The following is a 19,295-nucleotide window of genomic DNA, read 5'->3' as shown; positions in this document are numbered from 1 at the left end:
GTGGGCTGCTTGGGGCCGGTGAGCCGTGTGGAGCACTGTCATTCTCTCTCCCTCCCCCCCCGCGATCTGTTCTGCCCCAGGGCTCTGCTGGATGGGCTCCGAGTTAGTGGGGCAGAGGCGATCCCAGCAGGTGCCTCACTTACGCTGCAAGTGGCCAGTGCCCTGCCCCTCCAGCCAACCTCCCCCAGGGGAGAGCTGGGGCCAGGACATGGAAAGCCCACCCCACCCCTGCTCTAACCACTAGACCCCACTCCCCTCCAAGAGCCTGGGGGAGAGAACCCAGGAGTCCTGGCTCCCAGCCCCCTGCTCTAATCACTAGATCCCACTTCCCTCCCAGAGCCTGGGAGAGAGAGAGAGAGAACCCAGGAGTCCTGACCCCCCCAGAACCCACAATCCCGCTCTGTCAAGGGAGGGGCCCAGGGCTTTCTCCTGCTCCCCGTGGCTGTGGGGCAGGGCTGTGCCCCCAGGTTGCAATACAGGTGGATTATTGGAGGGGGCCCTGCTCACGGATCTCTCCTCACCGCCGTTCCCAGGAACAAAGGGTTTATTTCCAGCCAAAAGCGGGGACAGGTTACAAATAATCCACGAACCCATCTGCATGGAGAGCAGCAGGGATGTGGCCCTGCAGCCCCCCCCCCCTCCCGTTTGGCAAAGGTGGGGAATTGCCTCCCCTCTCCAGGCACCCCCAAACGGCTCGAGCCCGGGGACAGGAGGGGGAGAAAACAAAGCGGGAAACCGAAGCAGCAAAGCTGAGGATAGAACCCAGGAGTCCTGGCTCCCAGCCCCAGTGTGCTCTAACCACTTAACACCATTTCTCTCCCTGACTCTAGGAGGGGAGTCTGGACTAGTGGTGAGAGCGGGGGAAGGGTCCTGGGAGCCAGGACTCCTGGGTTCTATCCCTGGCTCCACCCTTGGCTGAGCATGGTCTTCCTGTGCCTCGCTTTACCCGCACCTGTGTGGAAGGGGGAATGATAGGGATCCAGCTGCCTCCAGCGCCCCAATACCATCCCATCCTCCTGCCTTCGTGGGCTGGAATTGGGGGGCGGGGGGGCTCGGCCCCTCCCAGGGCTGAGGAGCAGGATTTGCCCCTCCCCCAACCATAGCCCCCTCCCAGTGTGGACCCCCCCAAGAGGGGGCATTGGGGGGCCAAATGCCCTATCCAGGCTGCCACATAGATCAGCTACAGCTGAGAGCAGGACCCCCCTGCCCACCCCCAGTGAGCCCCCTTGGATGCTCCCCAGATCTCCCTTCGAATGCAGGGCCCTATACCAGCCCCACACCTGCCAGCCATGGGGGGAGGCAGGGAATCCCCAAGGCCCACCTCCCCCCAGGGGCAGAGGCAGACCCCCCTGCCTAGGCCAGCCCCATGGGCTCATGCAGCAGGCAGGCCAGGTAGCAGCAGATGGCCCAGGCCCGCCCCACCTGGCCCTCCATGGCGGGGGGCTGGACCCCCCGCAGGAAGCGGAAGCGCAGGGCCTTGTCGGCCAGGCTGGCCAGGCTCAGCACCTGCCGGCTGGCCTCCCCCTGCCGGGCGCTGAGGGCCACGGGGCCGTCCTGCAGGAAGGGGGGCAGTCCCGGCCCCCCCTCCCCGCCCCGCAGGGCGGCGCTGCAGCAGAAGGCCAGGAAGCCGCTGGGGGCGGCCAGGGCGCAGCCCTGCAGGTCGTAGAGCCGCCGGCCCCGGCCCTCGAAGCAGAGCTGGGCGCAGTCCAGCACCACCAGTGGGACGCCCCCGACCCGCGCCGCCCGCTGCGGCTCGAACCGCTCCACGTAGCGCGGGCTGCACCGCACCGGCACCTGTGGGAGAGGGGGTGGGAGTGTCAGGCGCTGCCCGGTGGGGGGGGAGGGGGCTCCAGGCCACACCCCTTCCCAGTTGGGGGGACCAGCCCCTCCAGGCCACACCCCCTGCCCCTCCAGGCCACTCCCCCTTCCCAGGTGGGGGGACCAGCCCCTCCAGGCCACACCCCCTGCCCCTCCAGGCCACTCCCCCTTCCCAGGTGGGGGGACTGTCCCTCCAGGCCACACCCCTTCCACACCCCCTGCCCCTCCAGGCCACTCCCCCTTCCCAGGTGGGGGGACTGTCCCTCCAGGTCACACCCCTTCCCAGGTGGGGGGACCAGCCCCTCCAGGCCACACCCCCTGTCCCTCCAGGCCACACCCCTTCCCATGTGAAGATGGGACTATGCTCCCCCCATGTGAGGGGTGGACCAGTCCCTCCAATCTATTCCGCGCACAGATTCTCCCTTGCTCCCCTCGAGGGGGCGCCGACTCCCATCCAGCCCCAGGGCAGGGACTGGCTGGCTCAGGGGATGGGGAATGGGGCCTGGGGCCTTTTCCCCCTAGGGGGCGCCGGCCCCAGGGTGGGGGCTCACCTGGGCCAGCCGGGTCTCCATGAGCTGGGTCCAGCTGAGCCAGTAGCGGGAGGCGGTGGCCTCGGAGAGGTGGAAGCGAAAGGCCAGATCCTGCAGGAGCAACCCCAGCCTCAGCCGCACCAGCACCAGAAAGAGCTGGTCCTCGGGGCTCAGGGCGCTGGGGGGGCCCGGCTCGGCCCCCCGCTGCGGCTCCCCCTCCGTCAGGAAGGCCAGGAACGCGGCCAGGCGCTGGGCGCTGCCGAAGCCGGTGTAGAACCGCAGCCGCTTGCCGTCGTCCCGGACGCTGGCCAGGCAGAACCGGCCCGGCCCGGCCCGGCCCCCCTGCTCCTTCAGCTTCTGGCTGATGTGCAGCACCGTGCTGCGGCTCCGCTCCAGCTCCTCCCGCAGCCCCTGCGTCTGGCTCTCCAGCTGGTCCCGCTCGCACCGCAGGTTCCGGTTCTCCGCCTCCAGCGCCGCAATCCGCTGGCCCAGCTCCGACGCCAGCGCCCAGCACTCGCTCTCCGACCTCTCCTACGGCACGCAGAGCCAGAGACGCGGCTGAGTATCCGGGGACCCCTCGCCCAGCCCATCTGGGGTGGGGTGCAGGGGCTGGGTATCCGGGGACCCCTCGCCCAGCCCATCTGGGGTGGGGCACAGGGGCTGGGTATCCGGGGACCCCTCGCCCAGCCCATCTGGGGTGGGGCGCAGGGGCTGGGTATCCACGGACCCCTTGCCCAGCCCATCTGGGGTGGGGCGCAGGGGCTGGGTATCCGGGGACCTCTCGCCCAGCCCATCTGGGGTGGGGCGCAGGGGCTGGGTATCCGGGGATCCCTCGCCCGGCGCTGGGATGCGGCTGACTCTGGGGTGGGGTATGGGAATGATGCCCTCGCCTTGCAGCACAGCGCCCCCTAGTGCCTCGCCCCTCACCTGCAGCTCCTGGCAGCGCTCCTGGCTGGCGGCCAGGGCCTCCTGCGAGCTCTGCAGCAGCTGGCTCTGCCGATGCACCGTCTCCTGCAGCTCCCGCACCATGTGGCCCAGCGCAGCCGGCTCCTGGGGGACGCCGTAGGCCCCATGGTCGTGCTGCACGGCCGGCTGGGTCCCGCCCCGGTGCTGGGCATAGCAGGGGGACACCCCGGCCATCTCCATCAGCTCAGCTGCCAGAACCAGGTCCCCGATGCCAGACGGGGCTTCCGCTGCAGGGACAGGGCACGGGGTCACTGGGGGAGAGAACCCAGGAGTCCTGGCTCCCAGCCCCTCCTCCCCCCTTCTCTAACCACTAGACCCCACTCCCCTCCCTGAGCCAGGGGGAGAACCCAAAAGTCCTGCCCCTCTGCGGGACGGTACCTTTGTCCTCAGGCGTCTCTCCTGGCAGCCGGCAGCCCGGGCGGATTCTCCTTCTTTGGGGCTCCAGCAGGTTCTTCCGGGCGCCTCTCCGAGCTCTGCCGGGCGCCTCATCCTGCACTTCCTGCTCTGGCCCGTAGTGGGCGCCGGAGACTTCGTTCGGGGAGATCTTGGCAAACCAGTAAAGTGCCCGAATCACTATTGCTTATTGCTAACAGTAGCCAAGTCAGCCGGCCGCAAAGTGGCCACGCAGCAGCCTTAACTTCACCAAGGCAGGAAGGGAGGGGGTTTTTGGGTACCACAGAAAGGGTGGCTTCACCCTCCGCCCTTCCTGCTAAGAATGTTGAAATTGCTGAGGCTTGTCTTTTAGAAAAACAAGAATCTGTCTATCAGGGTATGAAGGCACGTGCACTCTAAAAAACCCCCACATCTGGTTAAATTAATGATCAGAAGTAAACCTCTTGCTTGACTCTTAAAAATCACTGGCTTAGCAAGTTTTCTTTAAGTGACGTCATCCTAGTGCTAACGTATAAATAAGGGGGGGAAGTTTGCGTTAGTTGGACTGTTCGGGAGGGTTTCTTCAGGGACGTTCCCTCTGGACGCATCTCGGGGGTCCCCACCGGCAGACGGAAGATTTGGCCGATGGAAGCCTGCCGCTGTGCCATTCGAGAGCCACACTCAGCTTTGGTAATTATCGAGGGTTGGGGGTGTTTTACTAACCTGTTGCGGACGTGTGTGAGTGCTTGAGATTAAGTAAAGTTTAGCTTTAAGTTTAAGTGTTGTCCTGTGTGTGCCAGCCATCTATCGGTCGGATGGCTGTGTCTCCCCTGATTTATTTCCTGACACCACCTCGCACTGAGTAAAAATTACCAAGAGCTTTGGGTTGAAAGAACCCCGGGTAACAACGTGGCTGGGTTCATGATACTCCTCGGGCGGGGATGGATAAATTGGGGGCGGTGGGGGATAGATTGACTAAGGGCAAGTCATGCCCTGATTGCCTTCTATGATGAGATAACTGGCTCTGTGGATAGGGGGAAAGCAGTGGACGTGATATATCTTGACTTTAACAAAGCTTTTGATATGGTCTCCCACAGTATTCTTGCCAGCAAGTTAAAGAAGTATGGGCTGGATGAATGGACTATAAGGTGGATAGAAAGCTGGCTAGATCGTCGGGCTCAATGGGTAGTGATCAATGGCTCCATGTCTAGTTGGCAGCCGGTATCAAGCGGAGTGCCCCAAGGGTCGGTCCTGGTTTTGTTCACATCTTTATTAATGATCTGGAAGATGGGATGAATTGCCCCATCAGCAAGTTCGCAGATGACACTACGCTGCGGGGAGAGGTAGATACACTGGAGGGTAGGGATCGGATACAGAGGGACCTAGACAAATTGGAGGATTGGGCCAAAAGAAATCTGATGAGGTTCAACAAGGACAAGTGCAGAGTCCTGCACTTAGGATGGAAGAATTTCATGCACCGCTACAGGGTGGGGACCGACTGGCTAAGCAGAAGTTCTGCAGAAAAGGACCTGGGGATTACAGTGGACGAGAAGCTGGATATGAGTCAGCAGTGTGCCCTTGTTGTGAAGAAGGCCAATGGCATATTGGGCTGTATAAGTAGGGGCACTGCCAGCAGATCAAGGGAAGTGATTATTCCCCTCTATTTGGCACTAGTGAGGCCACATCTGGAGTATTGCGTCCAGTTTTGGGCCCCCCACTACAGAAGGGATGTGGACAAATTGGAGAGAGTCCAGCGGAGGGCAACGAAAATGAATAAGGGGCTGGAGCACATGACTTACGAGGAGAGGCTGAGGGAACTGGGGTTATTTAGTCTGCAGAAGAGAGGAGTGAGGGGGGATTTGATAGCAGCCTTCAACTACCTGAAAGGGGGTTCCAAAGGGGATGGAGCTCGGCTGTTCTCAGTGGTGGCAGATGACAGAACAAGGAGAAATGATCTCAAGTTGCAGTGGAGGAGGTCTAAGTTGGATATTAGGAAACACTATTTCACTAGGAGGGTGGTGAAGCACTGGAATGGGTTACCTAGGGAGGTGGTGGAATCTCCATCCGTAGAGGTTTTTAAGGCCCAGCTTGACAAAGCCCTGGCTGGGATAATTTAGTTGGGGATTGGTCCTGCTTTGAACAGGGGGTTGGACTAGAACCTCCTGAGGTCTCTTCCAACCCTGATATTCGAGGGAGCTGCACTTCCCCATTCCTCCAGCCCTGAATTTACCCACAATCCCTCATTTCCTCCTACCTCCCCCTGCCTTTCCCTTCGCAGCCATCCCAGCTGGAACAGGATAACAACCTACTACTGCTGCCAGCTCATGGAGCCAATTCTTCAGGCTCTCTGGGTGGGCATTAGTGGGCACTGGTCCAGGGCCTGAGGAACCCAACTTCTATTGCAGGCCCTGGCACAGGCACTGGGAAAGGAGCGTCCTCTGGGTCTCCGTGCCTCGGTTTCCCTCTCTATAGGAGGGGATAACAAGCCCCGGGCTCTCACAGGGGGTGTCGGGAGGGTACAAACACTGTGAGATGCTCAGGGGGCGGGACAGACAGGTAATAGGCCAGTCCTACCCGACCCCTTGTACCCAGGACTCCTGGGTTCCGCTCCCAGGTCCATTTTCTTGCCCAGCACGGAGAGGCGACTGCAGGTCGGGAGTGAGGGGCAGCAGTTGGTCTGGGGGGGGTTGTGGGTTGGGAGTAAGGGGCACCGGGGGGGGGACTGGCCGGGCCGGGGGGGCTGTGGGTCGGGAGTGGGGGGCACCGGGGGGGCTGCGGGTCCCGGGGGGGGGACCGGCCGGGCTGGGGGGCTGCAGGTCGGGAGTGAGGGGCACCCGGGGGGGGGGGGATGGCCGGGCTGGGGGGGGGCTGCGGGTCGGGAGTGGGGGGCACCCGGGGGGGGCTGCGGGTCCGGGGGGGGGGCCGGCCGGGCTGGGGCGGGGCTGCAGGTCGGGAGTGGGGGGCACCAGGGGGGGCTGCGGGTCGGGAGTGAGCGGCACCGCCAGGGCTGGTACCTGCAGCGCTGGATGGGGGCTGGGCTGCAACATTCCGGACCCTCAGCCTCGCTCTGGATCGAAGATGGCGGCTGATCTGAGCCTGCCCTATTCGGGCCCAGCCGGGGGCGGGGGATGTGCCAGGGACAAAGATGGCGGCGGTCATGTGTGAAGCACGGGGTGGAGCCAAGCTTCCGCCAGAAGCTGGATCTTGGGGAGGGGGAGAGAGACGGGAGAAAGGGGGCAGGGCTCATGGCTTTTTCCTTGCCAGAGTTGGGGAGAGAACCCAGGAGTCCTGGCTCCCATCCCCCCCCTGCTCTAACCACTAGACCCCCCTCCCCTCCCAGAGCCGGGGAGAGAACCCTGGCGTCCTGGCTCCCAGCTCCCGCTCACCTGCTCTAACCACTAGACCCCCCCTCCCCTTCGAGACCCAGGGATGGAACCCAGGAGTCCTGGCTCCCAGCCCTGCCCCTGCAGCTGTCAGGAACGCTGCCCTGGGTGATTCATGCCCTGGCGAGCTCAGGCCCCTGTGGGGCAGAGGCCAGGCATCTGCCAGGGAAGCAGGAGCTGCTCACAGTGTCTGGGGCTTTGTCATTAGCATCTGTGCAGTGAGTATCCTGTCATTGCCTGGCGAGGGGGGGGCTGGGAGCCCGGACTCCTGGGTTCTCTCCCTGGCTCTGGGAGGGGAGTGGGGGTGAGTGGTTAGAGCAGGGGGGCTGGGAGTTATCCAAACAGCTGTGTCAGTGACTCTCTCTGACCCATTCATGCCATTTTCATGACCTTTAGCTTTTTGTGTCTTTGTGGCCAGAATTTGGCCCCGGGACCCCACAAAAGGCCCGGCGGGTTAAACGGGAACCGACTTTCTCCTGTGTTTTCCCATAACTCCAGCTGCTCGGGGCTCTATGCAAAACACCCCAAACCCTGCCAATTAGCAATGCCGCGGATTTCTCTCCCGCAGGTGCGCTGGTGACAGCTTCTCTTCCAAATGGGAACCCAGGCATCCAGGTGGGAGATGCCGCTCACCCACTTATTAGTCTAATCACAGGGCTGCTGGCAGCTGAGCAAGCTCCTTAAGGAGGCTTGTTTTCCTCCCAGCGTCCCTGGCTCTGGGCCAGGCCTGGCAGCAGGTGACGGGCGCGGGAGGGCAGGAATTGTTAGCAAAACCAGCGATCGGGAGACGGGCTCGGAGATCCGCAGCCTCACTTGTTTTGAACTTTATGTGGGGGTGAGGGTGACCCTAGGGAGCTGAGATCAGAACCCGGCCCTGCCCCCAGTGCAGTCAGGGGTGACTCCGGATTGACCCTGCGGGAGCTGAGATCAGGAGTCACTCCGGATTGACCCTGCAGGAGCTGAGATCAGGGGTGACTCCGGATTGATCCCGGGGAGCTGAGATCAGCCTTCCCTGCCTCCAGTGCAATCAGGAGTGATTCCAGATCCAGCCCAGGGGTGGGTGGCTCTGTCCCATGGCGGGGGGTGTTTCTCGTTCCCCTGCCATGGGCTGCTCTGAGCCAGCCTCTCACACTCGCTGTGTAGGCGGTTCCCAGCCCCGGACCCAAGGGATCCCTGCATTGCTCCCACAGCCGCTGAGCCAGCCAGGCACTGCCTCCCGCCCTAGGGCAGGTAAGAGAGTGGGTGGGGGCTCCCCCTGTGTGCACAGCCGGGCTGGGGGGCCTGGCCCGAGGGGCCCCCAACGGCTCTAGGCTGGCTCTGTCCTTCGCTCCGAGCAGCTCCAGGGTCAGGTTCTTCCTTTGCCCACGAGCCCCTTGCCTGGGGGAGCCCCGGTGCCAGCAAATGGGTGCGGAGCAGAGCCAGCCGGGGGAGTGAGGCGGGGGGACGAAATGCACACTGGGGGCGGGATGGAGAGAAGGGGTGTGGGAGGGTAGAGGAGTGTGGGGGTGGAGGGGTTCCCATGGGGCTGGCTACAGGAGGGGGGATGGAGGGGGTGTGAGGGAGGAGGGGTTCCCGTGGGGCTGGGTACAGGAGGGGGGATGGAGGGGGTGTGAGGGGGGAGGGGTTCCCTTGGGCTGGCTACAGGAGGGGGGATGGAGGGGGTGTGAGGGAGGAGGGGTTCCCATGGGGCTGGATAGAGGAGGGGGGATGGGGTGTGTGTGAGGGAGGAGGGGTTCCCGTGGGGCTGGGTACAGGAGGAGGGATGGAGGGGTGTGAGGGAGGAGGGGTTCCTGTGGGGCTGCATAGAGGAGAGGGGATGGAGGGGGTGTGAGGGAGGAGGGGTTCCTGTGGGGCTGCGTAGAGGAGAGGGGATGGAGGGGGTGTGAGGGAGGAGGGGTTCCCGTGGGGCTGGGTACAGGAGGGAGAATGGAGGGGGTGTGAGGGAGGAGGGGTTCCCATGGGGCTGGATAGAGGAGGGGGGATGGAGGGGGTGTGAGGGAGGAGGGGTTCCCGTGGGGCTGGATAGAGGACAGGGGATGGAGGGGGTGTGAGGGAGGAGGGGTTCCCGTGGGGCTGGGTACAGGAGGAGGGATGGAGGGGGTGTGAGGGAGGAGGGGTTCCCGTGGGGCTGCGTAGAGGAGAGGGGATGGAGGGAGTGTGAGGGAGGAGGGGTTCCCGTGGGGCTGGGTACAGGAGGAGGGATGGAGGGGGTGTGAGGGAGGAGGGGTTCCCGTGGGGCTGGATAGAGGAGAGGGGATGGAGGGGGTGTGAGGGAGGAGGTGTTCCCGTGGGGCTGCGTAGAAGAGGGGGGATGGAGGGTGTGTGAGGGAGGAGGGGTTCCCGTGGGGCTGGGTACAGGAGGGGGGATGGAGGGGGTGTGAGGGAGGAGGGGTTCCTGTGGGGCTGGGTACAGGAGGGGGGATGGAGGGGTGTGAGGGAGGAGGGGTTCCTGTGGGGCTGCGTAGAGGAGAGGGGATGGAGGGGGTGTGAGGGAGGAGGGGTTCCCTTGGGCTGGCTACAGGAGGGGGGATGGAGGGGGTGTGAGGGAGGAGGGGTTCCCGTGGGGCTGGATAGAGGAGAGGGGATGGAGGGGGTGTGAGGGAGGAGGGGTTCCCGTGGGGCTGGGTACAGGAGGGGGGATGGAGGGTGTGTGAGGGAGGAGGGGTTCCCGTGGGGCTGGGTACAGGAGGGGGGATGGAGGGGGTGTGAGGGAGGAGGGGTTCCCATGGGGCTGGCTACAGGAGGGGGGATGGAGGGGGTGTGAGGGAGGAGGGGTTCCCGTGGGGCTGGATAGAGGACAGGGGATGGAGGGGGTGTGAGGGAGGAGGGGTTCCCGTGGGGCTGGGTACAGGAGGAGGGATGGAGGGGGTGTGAGGGAGGAGGGGTTCCCGTGGGGCTGCGTAGAGGAGAGGGGATGGAGGGAGTGTGAGGGAGGAGGGGTTCCCGTGGGGCTGGGTACAGGAGGAGGGATGGAGGGGGTGTGAGGGAGGAGGGGTTCCCGTGGGGCTGGATAGAGGAGAGGGGATGGAGGGGGTGTGAGGGAGGAGGTGTTCCCGTGGGGCTGCGTAGAAGAGGGGGGATGGAGGGTGTGTGAGGGAGGAGGGGTTCCCGTGGGGCTGGGTACAGGAGGGGGGATGGAGGGGGTGTGAGGGAGGAGGGGTTCCTGTGGGGCTGGGTACAGGAGGGGGGATGGAGGGGTGTGAGGGAGGAGGGGTTCCTGTGGGGCTGCGTAGAGGAGAGGGGATGGAGGGGGTGTGAGGGAGGAGGGGTTCCCTTGGGCTGGCTACAGGAGGGGGGATGGAGGGGGTGTGAGGGAGGAGGGGTTCCCGTGGGGCTGGATAGAGGAGAGGGGATGGAGGGGGTGTGAGGGAGGAGGTGTTCCCGTGGGGCTGCGTAGAGGAAGGGGGATGGAGGGGGTGTGAGGGAGGAGGGGTTCCCGTGGGGCTGGGTACAGGAGGGGGGATGGAGGGTGTGTGAGGGAGGAGGGGTTCCCGTGGGGCTGGGTACAGGAGGGGGGATGGAGGGGGTGTGAGGGAGGAGGGGTTCCCATGGGGCTGGCTACAGGAGGGGGGATGGAGGGGGTGTGAGGGAGGAGGGGTTCCCGTGGGGCTGGATAGAGGAGAGGGGATGGAGGGGGTGTAAGGGAGGAGGTGTTCCCGTGGGGCTGGGTACAGGAGGGGGGATGGAGAGGGTGTGAGGGAGGAGGGGTTCCCGTGGGACTGGGTACAGGAGGGGGGATGGAGGGCGTGTGAGGGAGGAGGGGTTCCCGTGGGGCTGGCTACAGGAGGGTGGATGGAGGGGGTGTGAGGGAGGAGGGGTTCCCGTGGGGCTGGGTACAGGACGGGGGATGGAAGGGGTGTGAGGGAGGAGGGGTTCCCATGGGGCTGGGTACAGGAAGGGGGATGGAGAGGGTGTGAGGGAGGAGGTGTTCCCGTGGGGCTGGCTACAGGAGGGGGGATGGAGGGGGTGTGAGGTAGGAGGGGTTCCCATAAGGCTGGCTACAGAAGGGTGGATGGAGGGGGTGTGAGGGAGGAGGGGTTCCCGTGGGGCTGGCTACAGGAGAGTGGATGGAGGGGGTGTGAGGGAGGAGGGGTTCCCGTGGGGCTGCGTAGAGGAGTCGAGGCTGGGTGGCTGGCAGCACTGACACTTGGCAGGCGATGGGCACGGCCGCCCCACACATCAGGCTTGGGTGCAGCTGAGGACACTTGGCTCCTGGCTCTGCGCGTGGCCAGCTGGGTGACTCGTCTTGCGGGACCTCAGTTTCCCCATCTTTACAATCTTTCAGCCTGCGAGCTGCACAGGGCAGGACAGTCTCCCTGGGTGGGGGCAGCGCCCGGCCCGACGGGGTCCCGCTCTCGGCCCCTGGGCAGCAGTGGGGTCCCACTCTCCATTAGGGTAGCAACAAGAGCATCTAAGATACATAATAATAATGTGAACAATCAGAGGAGAAGAAACGAACCCAGGTGCTGTGATTTCCCCTGGCGTTACTCCGTCTCTCAGACACAGGTCACTGGGGACGCCACGTTTTCAACTCGCCCCCCCCCCCTCGCCCCAGGGCTAGAGCAGCAGTAAATAGCGTCAAGCTTGTTTACTCTGATAGCTGCAGTTGCGTTGGAATTGCGTAAGACGGCTTTTCACAAGTTGGGAGCAGGGAGCTGTGCCCGGCCTCTCCGACATTACAATAACACCGATAATCATTCAGAACATCTCCCTGTTTATAATGCATCATTAAAATACATGCACTTGTGCACACGCGATGTTATGAGGGAGGGCCTTGATGGTTACCATGAATCACTTTAAAGTGATGGGTGTAATCTGTTGGATTAGCTAGAAGGAGCAATTAAGGTGCTGGTATGTAATGAGAGTGGGAAATGACAGAAGCCACCACCCAAGGCATGGAGCCAAAAGGCAAGGCCTGAGCAAAAACAACAAAAAGCTAACCCAGGGAGATGAAGAGGGGTTTCCCCAGGAGGCTGGAACTAGGATAGAGGACATTTGGTTTCTACTCCTGCCTCTGCACCTAGGCAGCTCCAAGTCATGTTGATTGCTCTAGGCCTCATCTTCATCATGGGGATAACATTCCTGACCCCATCTCTTTACACATGTCATGGGGGTGGCTTAGCCAGAGATGCAGCGGCCCTGGAAGAAAGCAGTGAGACAAAGCTGTTTGGGGCACAGGACTGTCTGAACGCAGGCCTGGATTTCTGAACAAGGAACCTGCCTGCTGCTGCTTGATCCTAGTGCATTCAGGGAACTAGGCCTTTGTATCCATTCTTGGTCATCCCAGATCACACAGGACTCCTACCAGCCGTTTCTCCTCCAAGCGGTCGGACATCGACGGACCGCACCAGCCGATTCGGGCAGCAACATTATGCATCAGTCAGTAGCTTTGGGCACCGGCAGAGGATGAGCCATCGTCAGTTATTCATCCCACTGTCCCTCGTTGGCTGGATTCCAGCCTTGCCATGGACCTGGGCATGGAACAGCAGCTGGGCAAAACTTTCCAGATGAAATCGTTTGCTGGGGGTGGCTCCAGATGTGGGGTGACTGAGACCTTGCACCAACTTGCAGCGATTTCGACACAGTTTTTTCGGTCATGGGAAAAACGATATGGGAAAAGTCAAATGGTTTGATTTTTAGGGGCAGGGGATTCATGCTGCTTTGCTGCTAGGAACTTCCACCCATTTTATATGATCTTTTTAAAGGCAAAAGTGTATTTGAAATCCCGCTTGCCACTGGCCCAAAACGAAAATGCCCCCAGACGTCTGATTTGCTGAAAACTCTAAAACAGAACCAAAAAAATCCAGGTTTTGCCCCATGTGTAAGTTCATCAATTCTAAAGCCAGACCCTAGTCTGCCCTCCTGTCTAGCACCGGCCAGAGAATGGCCCCGCAATAACAGAGCAAATCTGTTCGAAAACCAGCCAATCTTGATTTTAAAATGCGCAGTGACGCCCGTGGTGAATTGTCCCCTGGTTTGTTACTCTGACCGTTCCAAACGTAGGCCTCATTTCCAGGCTGAATGTGTCTCGCTTCAACTTCCCGCCGTTGGATGGTGTTTGACCTTCTTTTGTTAGACTGAAGAGCCCGTTATGAAATAGCTGTTCTCCACGGATAGACTGGGATCAAGTCAGCCCTGAACCTCTTCATCAAGCTAAATAGACTGAGTCCCGGAGTCTCTCCCTCTCAGGTGGGTTTTCTCACCCTTGAACTGTTCTCCTGGCACTTCTCTGGCCCCTCTCCGATTGATCACTGTCCTTCCTGAATGGCATGCACCAGAGCTAGACACAGGCTCCCAGCAGCGGTCGCACCAAATCCAGAGGTCAAACGGCCTCTGCTCCATCTTAAGATTCCCCTGTTGATGTGCCCCAGCCTCACACAGGGAGCGCATGTTCAGCCGAATACCCGCCATGCCCTCCCAGGTTTCTGCAGGGTCCCGGCTTCCCACGAGATATTCCCCCACCCTGGCAGTACGGCCAGTGTCCTTTATTCCCAGGTGGCTACGGTGACGTTTAGCCCTGGATTTGTGACCTTCCTCTACGGGAAACCTCCTGAGCATCCAATCTTCATATGTCTCCCCCACAAGCAACTAAGGCCGTCGTCTGCCCCTCGACTTCCCGCAGAACCGTGGATCAAGTTCAGGCGCTTTGCCCTTGTCTCCCTGGCCTGGTCGCAGCGTCTCTAAAAGAACCTGTAGCTGCAGGCCAGGCCCAGGTGGGATGCTCTATACTAAAGACACCACTTGGATTGGCAGGACAGGGCTTCATCTGAGGCTGGTTCCCCCGACCTTCCAGCCTCCCTGCCTCCGGCTCCAAGAGCCAGGCGAGTTTCACCATCGACACAGAGCGACCTGCATGTTCCACACCCGTCCTACCAGAACAAGCCACTCCACCCCCGGGTGAGGCAGAGGGAACAGGCAGTTTTTGACAGATGTGTCTTCACATTGCGGACGGCAGGAGAGGAAGGCACCACAGTGAGAGGCGTGGGAATGGCCTAGATTCTGATTGCTGTAAATTGAAAAGCCTCGACACCCGGCCACGTGAGGCTGGAAGGAGCCTCGAGGGGGCGTTCGGCCCAGCCCCCTGCGCCGAGGCAGGACCAAATCCACCTAGATCGTCCCTGGCAGGGTTTGTGCGATGTGGTCTTGCAAACGCCCGTGGATGGGGAGCCCGCAGCTGTCCCAGGGAGCCGGATCCATAGCTGAATCCCCTGATCGCTCACCGGGATCTCCGTTGCCGGAAACTCAGCGACTGATCCCCAGCCTCCTTAGACCAGCCTGGTATGCCTCCGTGGGCCGCTATTGGCCCCCCTCAGCCAGCTCGTCTCTGGATGGACCAGGCCCAGTTCTTCCGCCTTTTCCCCATTGTCTGGGTTTTCTAATCCTCCCACCCACCCGTTCAGCTCCACTCTTGCGGGCTCTCTCCAAATGTGGCCGCATCTCTCTGAAAGTGCGGTGCCCGAAACGGAGCTTCCCCCCCTACCCGGGCAAACAAGCCCCTCCCATGGCTCACCCCCGACGCTCCCGTTCACAAGGCACGAGTGATCTGGTTTGTGATCCACTAGACCCCCCACCCTGGTGTGCTGTTTTGCGGCACCCCTGCCTAGCCAGCTATGCCCCCCGGGCAGATGATTTTTCCTTCCCACGCGCCGTTCTCTGTGCTGGTCCGTCTCGCTGATTTCATCCCTGTTTGCCAGTTTCTCAGACCCCTCCCAGCGTGGGCCTGTCCGCAGGTATCCCAGGCAGGGCAGGAAGGAGTCGGGTTTGAAGCGTTGATTTCGCACACGATGGCCGTTACCCTGGAAATTCACCGAGAGGCCAAGTCAGGAAAACGCTGCTTGTGCGTGATCGGACTTTCGCTGGGTCTCTTCCCGCAGGCGTTCGGGTTGTAAGGAGAGCGAGCGTTAATGCTCGGGCTCCCGGTGTCTGCCCTCATTGGATAATTAGTGACTAATAGACCGATTCCCCCTCCCCTCCTCCGCCACCCTAGGTCTGCGCCGCTGTGAACGTGGAAATTGGCGCAAATCTCAAGAAAGGCATTAAAGTGAAGGCCGGGGTTGTGATCTGAATCCGCTGGCACGGGGCTTGGCGCTGAGCGTTGGCTCCGCTCCAGCAGCCAGCGTGGGTGCCCAAGGGGGGCAGGCAGCCGTGGGGAACGGAGCTGGGATCCCAATGCGGAGATTCAACCCGGCTCGTGGGCTGAGGCTGGAGCAGTCTCATGAATCACTGGGCGGCCTGGCCACTACTGTGGGGGCGGGGTGTGTGTCATGGGACGCATGCCAGGGGCATGGCTCACACACACACACACACACACACACACACACACACACACACAGTGCAGGGTCCTGCCTCTCCAGCAGGGGGCAGCAGGGACATACACATACAGAGCAGGGCACATCTCCTCCAGCAGGGGGCAGCAGGGACACACACACACAGTGCAGGGCCCATCTCCAGCAGGGGGCGACAGGGACACACACACACACACACAGAGTGCAGGGCCCAGCCTCTCCAGCAGGGGGCAGGAGGGACACACACACACACACACACACACACAGAGTGCAGGGCCCATTTCCAGCAGGGGGCGACACACACACACACACACACACACAGTGCAGGGCCCAGCTCTTCCAGCAGGGGGTGACACACACACACAGAGCAGGGCCTGGCCCCTCCAGCAGGGGGCGACACACACACCCCCCCCAGGGGCTGAGGGGTAACTCCGAGGGCTCCCGCTGTGTCTAATGACCCTCGTGTCTCCCCCATTCCCAGCCCGAGGATGTTCAGGGAATATTTCCAGTACAAGGGGATCAGCTTCCCCAGGCTGATCTACTCGGAGCGGGGGCTGCGGGAGGTGGAGAATGAATTCCAAGTCCGGGATGACGATGTCTTTAACGTCACCTACCAGAAATCAGGTACCGTGGGGCCCCAGAGCCAGGGCTAGAGCTCTGGGAGTGGGGTCTAGTGGTTAGAGCGGGGGGGGGGGGGGGGCTGGGAGCCAGCACTCCTGGGTTCTCTCCCTGGCTCTGGGAGGGGAGTGGGGGCTAGTGGTTAGAGGGGGGGGGGCTGGGAGCCAGGACTCCTGGGTTCTCTCCCTGGCTCTGGGAGGGGAGGGGGGGCTAGTGGTTAGAGCGGGGGGGGGCTGGGAGCCAGGACTCCTGGGTTCTATTTAGTTGCCTCCTCTGCTCCCCAGAGGCCTTTGCAGCCTGAGGGATGGGGGCTGGGGATTCTAAGGCCCTCACAGCACTGGGCGGGGGGCTGGTTCCCCGTTGTCCATAGCAATGCTCACCACGGGGAGGCTGTCGCCATAGGGACCGTCTGGATGCTGGAGATCCTGAGCCTCATCCACAGCAAGGGGGACCCCAGCCAGTGCCGCACGGTCCCTAACTGGAACCGCGGGCCCTGGTACGAGACCGTCCTGGGCCTCCAGACCGCCCGGAGCAACCAGCCGCCCCGGCTCATCAGCTCCCACCTGCCCATCCAGCTCTTCGCCAAGTCCTTCTTCCGGTCCAAGGCCAAGGTGCAGCTCTGGGGCTGGGGCGGGGGGGCTGCAAGGGGGAGGGGGTAAGGCAGAGCCTCGGCTCTCGGGTAAAATAAAATTCAGTTTCTAGCCCCTGTGGGTGGGGAGAAAAGCCCCAAAATGCGACTCTGCCAGAGTTTGCTGAGAGCCTGAGCCCATTGCTCTCCCCCAGCCCCTCCCCCAGCATCTACCCCTGGGGCCCAGCCCCCCCCTCCAGCCCTTCCCCCAGCATGTACCCCTGGGGCCCAGCCCCCCCCTCCAGCCCCTCCCCCAGCATGTACCCCTGGGGCCCAGCCCCCCCTCCAGCCCTTCCCCCAGTATGTACCCCTGGGGCCCAGCCCCCCCTCCAGCCCTTCCCCCAGCATGTACCCCTGGGGCCCAGCCCCTCCCCCAGCATGTACCCCTGGGGCCCAGCCCTCCCTTCAGCCCCTCTCCCAGCATGTACCCCTGGGGCCCAGCCCCTCCCCCAGCATCCCCGCCCCCGCTCACCCCGCATCCCCCCCAGGTACTGTACACGGTGCGGAACCCCAAGGACGTCTTCGTCTCCCTTTACCACTTCGCCCAGATCTTCCGCCCCTACAAGGAGCCGGGACAGCTGGACCAGTTCCTGGAGCAGTTCCTGGAGGGGGACGGTGAGTGCCATGCGGTGGGGGGGCGGGGGGGGAGGCTGCCCCCCCGAGACACCCCCCCTAACCCCGCCCATTTGCACTTGCAGTGCCCTTCGGCTCCTGGTTCGACCACGTCAAGGGCTGGATGGGCCTGCGGGGCCACGAGAACTTCTTCTGGATCACCTATGAGGACCTGCAGCAGGTCGGGGAGCCTAGCAATGGGGGGCCCCAGGATGGAGCAGGGAGCCCTGGGGGGGCCTGGTATGGGGGGGAGACACGGATCTCAGCAGAGGGGAGGGGAGATGGGGGAGGAAGAGGGGAGGGGCTGGAGTAGCCCTAGGCGGAGAGGATCTGAGGGGGGATGCCTGAGGGGCAGAGGGTTGGGGGCTGGGCTCGCCCAGGCTGGGGGAGATGGAGCTCACTGTTACCTCCCCTGCAGTTACCCCACCCCACCAGCTGGGGGTGCTGCCATCCCCCTCCCCCGCCACCCTGTGGGTCAGCTCCCCCTGGTGCAGAAATCAGGGGCTCCGAGTCCGGCCTTAGCTCAGCCACGGTGCCCCCAGCCCCGGCCGTGAGGCGCCCGCCCAGACACCTCCTCAGCCAGGCAGCCGGATAAGCCACACCCCCAGACTGAGCCTGGAGGGGCTGGGACATGGGGGAGGGACCTGGGAGCTGGTGCCAGGAGGGGGATCACAAAACACAGCAGCAACACAGGACCCCGCACCCCGCGAGAGTGCGAGGGTCCAAACCCCAGGCGCTGCCCCACGTGGGGCCCTGCTTCATTGTGCTGCCCAGACCCAGAGTTGCCGAGATCGGGGCCCCATCGGGCTGGGCACTGCCCGGACACGGAGTCGCCGAGATCGGGGCCCCGTCGCGCCGGGCGTTGCCAGGACACACAATAAGAGACAGTCCCTGTCTCGGAGAGCTCCAAGTGTAAATAGACAGAGGGTGAGAGGGTAAACTGAGTCACAGCAGAAGGCCCATGACTTGTCCAGGGTCACCCAGCAGTTCAGTGGCGGAGCCGAGACCCCAGGAGTCCCCCAGTCCATCTCTGGCCTCCTCCATCCAAGCCAGGACTCCAGGTGCCATCTCCGAGCCATGCCAGGGGCCCCCATCCCTGCTTCTGTCTCCCACGGGGCCAGCCCGAGGCAGGGTGGGGAGGTCCCCTCGGCCGGGGAGTCACCATGAGTTAGATCCGCCCCGTTCCAATGTTCTCCAGCGCGGCCCAAGGCCTCCCTGCCTTAGTTTCCCCAAACCCGGCGCACCCCGGGGGCAGGCCTTGCCGCTGATCCCCTCCCCTCCTCCCGCCAGGACCTGCGGGGCAGCGTGGAGCGGATCTGCCAGTTCCTGGGCAAGCCGCTGGACGCGCGGGCGCTGGACGGGGTGGTGGAGAACGCCTCCTTCCAAGCCATGAAGCAGAACAAGATGTGCAACTTCAGCCTGGCCCCCAGGTTCCTGCTGGACCAGACCCAGAGCTCATTTCTGCGGAAAGGTGAGGCTGGGCTGGGGGGGCTATGGGAGAAGATGGGGCCCCATGAGCTGAGTCCTGGATGAGAAGAGACGTAGACCCTGGCTCAGCTCAGAGTGACGGGGCTGCGGGTCGGGAGTGAGGGGCACCAGCAGAGTTGGGGGGAGCCCACGGCTGGGATGGGGGGGCCACTCCCATAATGCTCTCTGCTCTGTCTCGGTCGCAGGGATTACCGGGGACTGGAAGAACCAGCTCACCACGGCCCAGAGCGAGAATTTCGACCGGATTTACCGGGAGCAGATGCAGGGGCTGGATCTGAGCTTCCCCTGGGACCAGCCGGGCCCCCAGCCCTCCCCACCCCCCACCGACTGCTCGGGCCCCCCGCCGGGCGGCAGCTGAGACAGAAGGGAGCACGGTGCACTGGTTAGAGCAGGGGGGGCTGGGAGCCAGGACTCCTGGGTTCTCTCCCCGGCTCTGGGAGGGGAGGGGGGGGGTCTAGTGGTTAGAGCAGGGGGGGCTGGGAGCCAGGACTCCTGGGTTCTCTCCCCGGCTCTGGGAGGGGAGGGGGGTCTAGTGGTTAGAGCAGGGGGGGCTGGGAGCAAGGACTTCTGGGTTCTCTCCCCGGCTCTGGGACGG

The 19,295-nt window shown here is 63.0% G+C and overlaps 1 protein-coding gene across 1 annotated transcript; it reads left to right on the top strand.

Annotated features, from left to right (window-relative positions):
* Positions 1-7,896: 7,896 nt before the first annotated feature.
* Positions 7,897-19,058, top strand: LOC135893119 (sulfotransferase 2B1-like). Its single transcript, XM_065420903.1, has 7 exons — positions 7,897-7,904; positions 15,836-15,978; positions 16,375-16,583; positions 17,089-17,215; positions 17,299-17,393; positions 18,503-18,683; positions 18,886-19,058. The coding sequence occupies exons 1-7, from the start codon at positions 7,897-7,899 to the stop codon at positions 19,056-19,058; spliced, it is 936 nt and encodes a 311-aa protein (XP_065276975.1).
* The last annotated feature ends 237 nt before the right edge of the window (positions 19,059-19,295 follow it).

Source organism: Emys orbicularis, chromosome 21 (genome assembly GCF_028017835.1).
Source record: "Emys orbicularis isolate rEmyOrb1 chromosome 21, rEmyOrb1.hap1, whole genome shotgun sequence".
Classification (NCBI taxonomy): domain Eukaryota; kingdom Metazoa; phylum Chordata; order Testudines; family Emydidae; genus Emys; species Emys orbicularis.
Note: the sequence above shows the minus strand (reverse complement) of the source record. Positions and strands in the feature narration are given on the sequence as shown.

What these genes read in the sequence shown, in the direction of transcription:
- LOC135893119 (XM_065420903.1), top strand. An exon ending in CGTCACCTACCAGAAATCAG is followed by an intron (nt 15,979 to 16,374) that starts GTACCGTGGGGC and finishes CTGTCGCCATAG; the next exon opens with GGACCGTCTGGATGCTGGAG. An exon ending in CCTATGAGGACCTGCAGCAG is followed by an intron (nt 17,394 to 18,502) that starts GTCGGGGAGCCT and finishes TCCTCCCGCCAG; the next exon opens with GACCTGCGGGGCAGCGTGGA.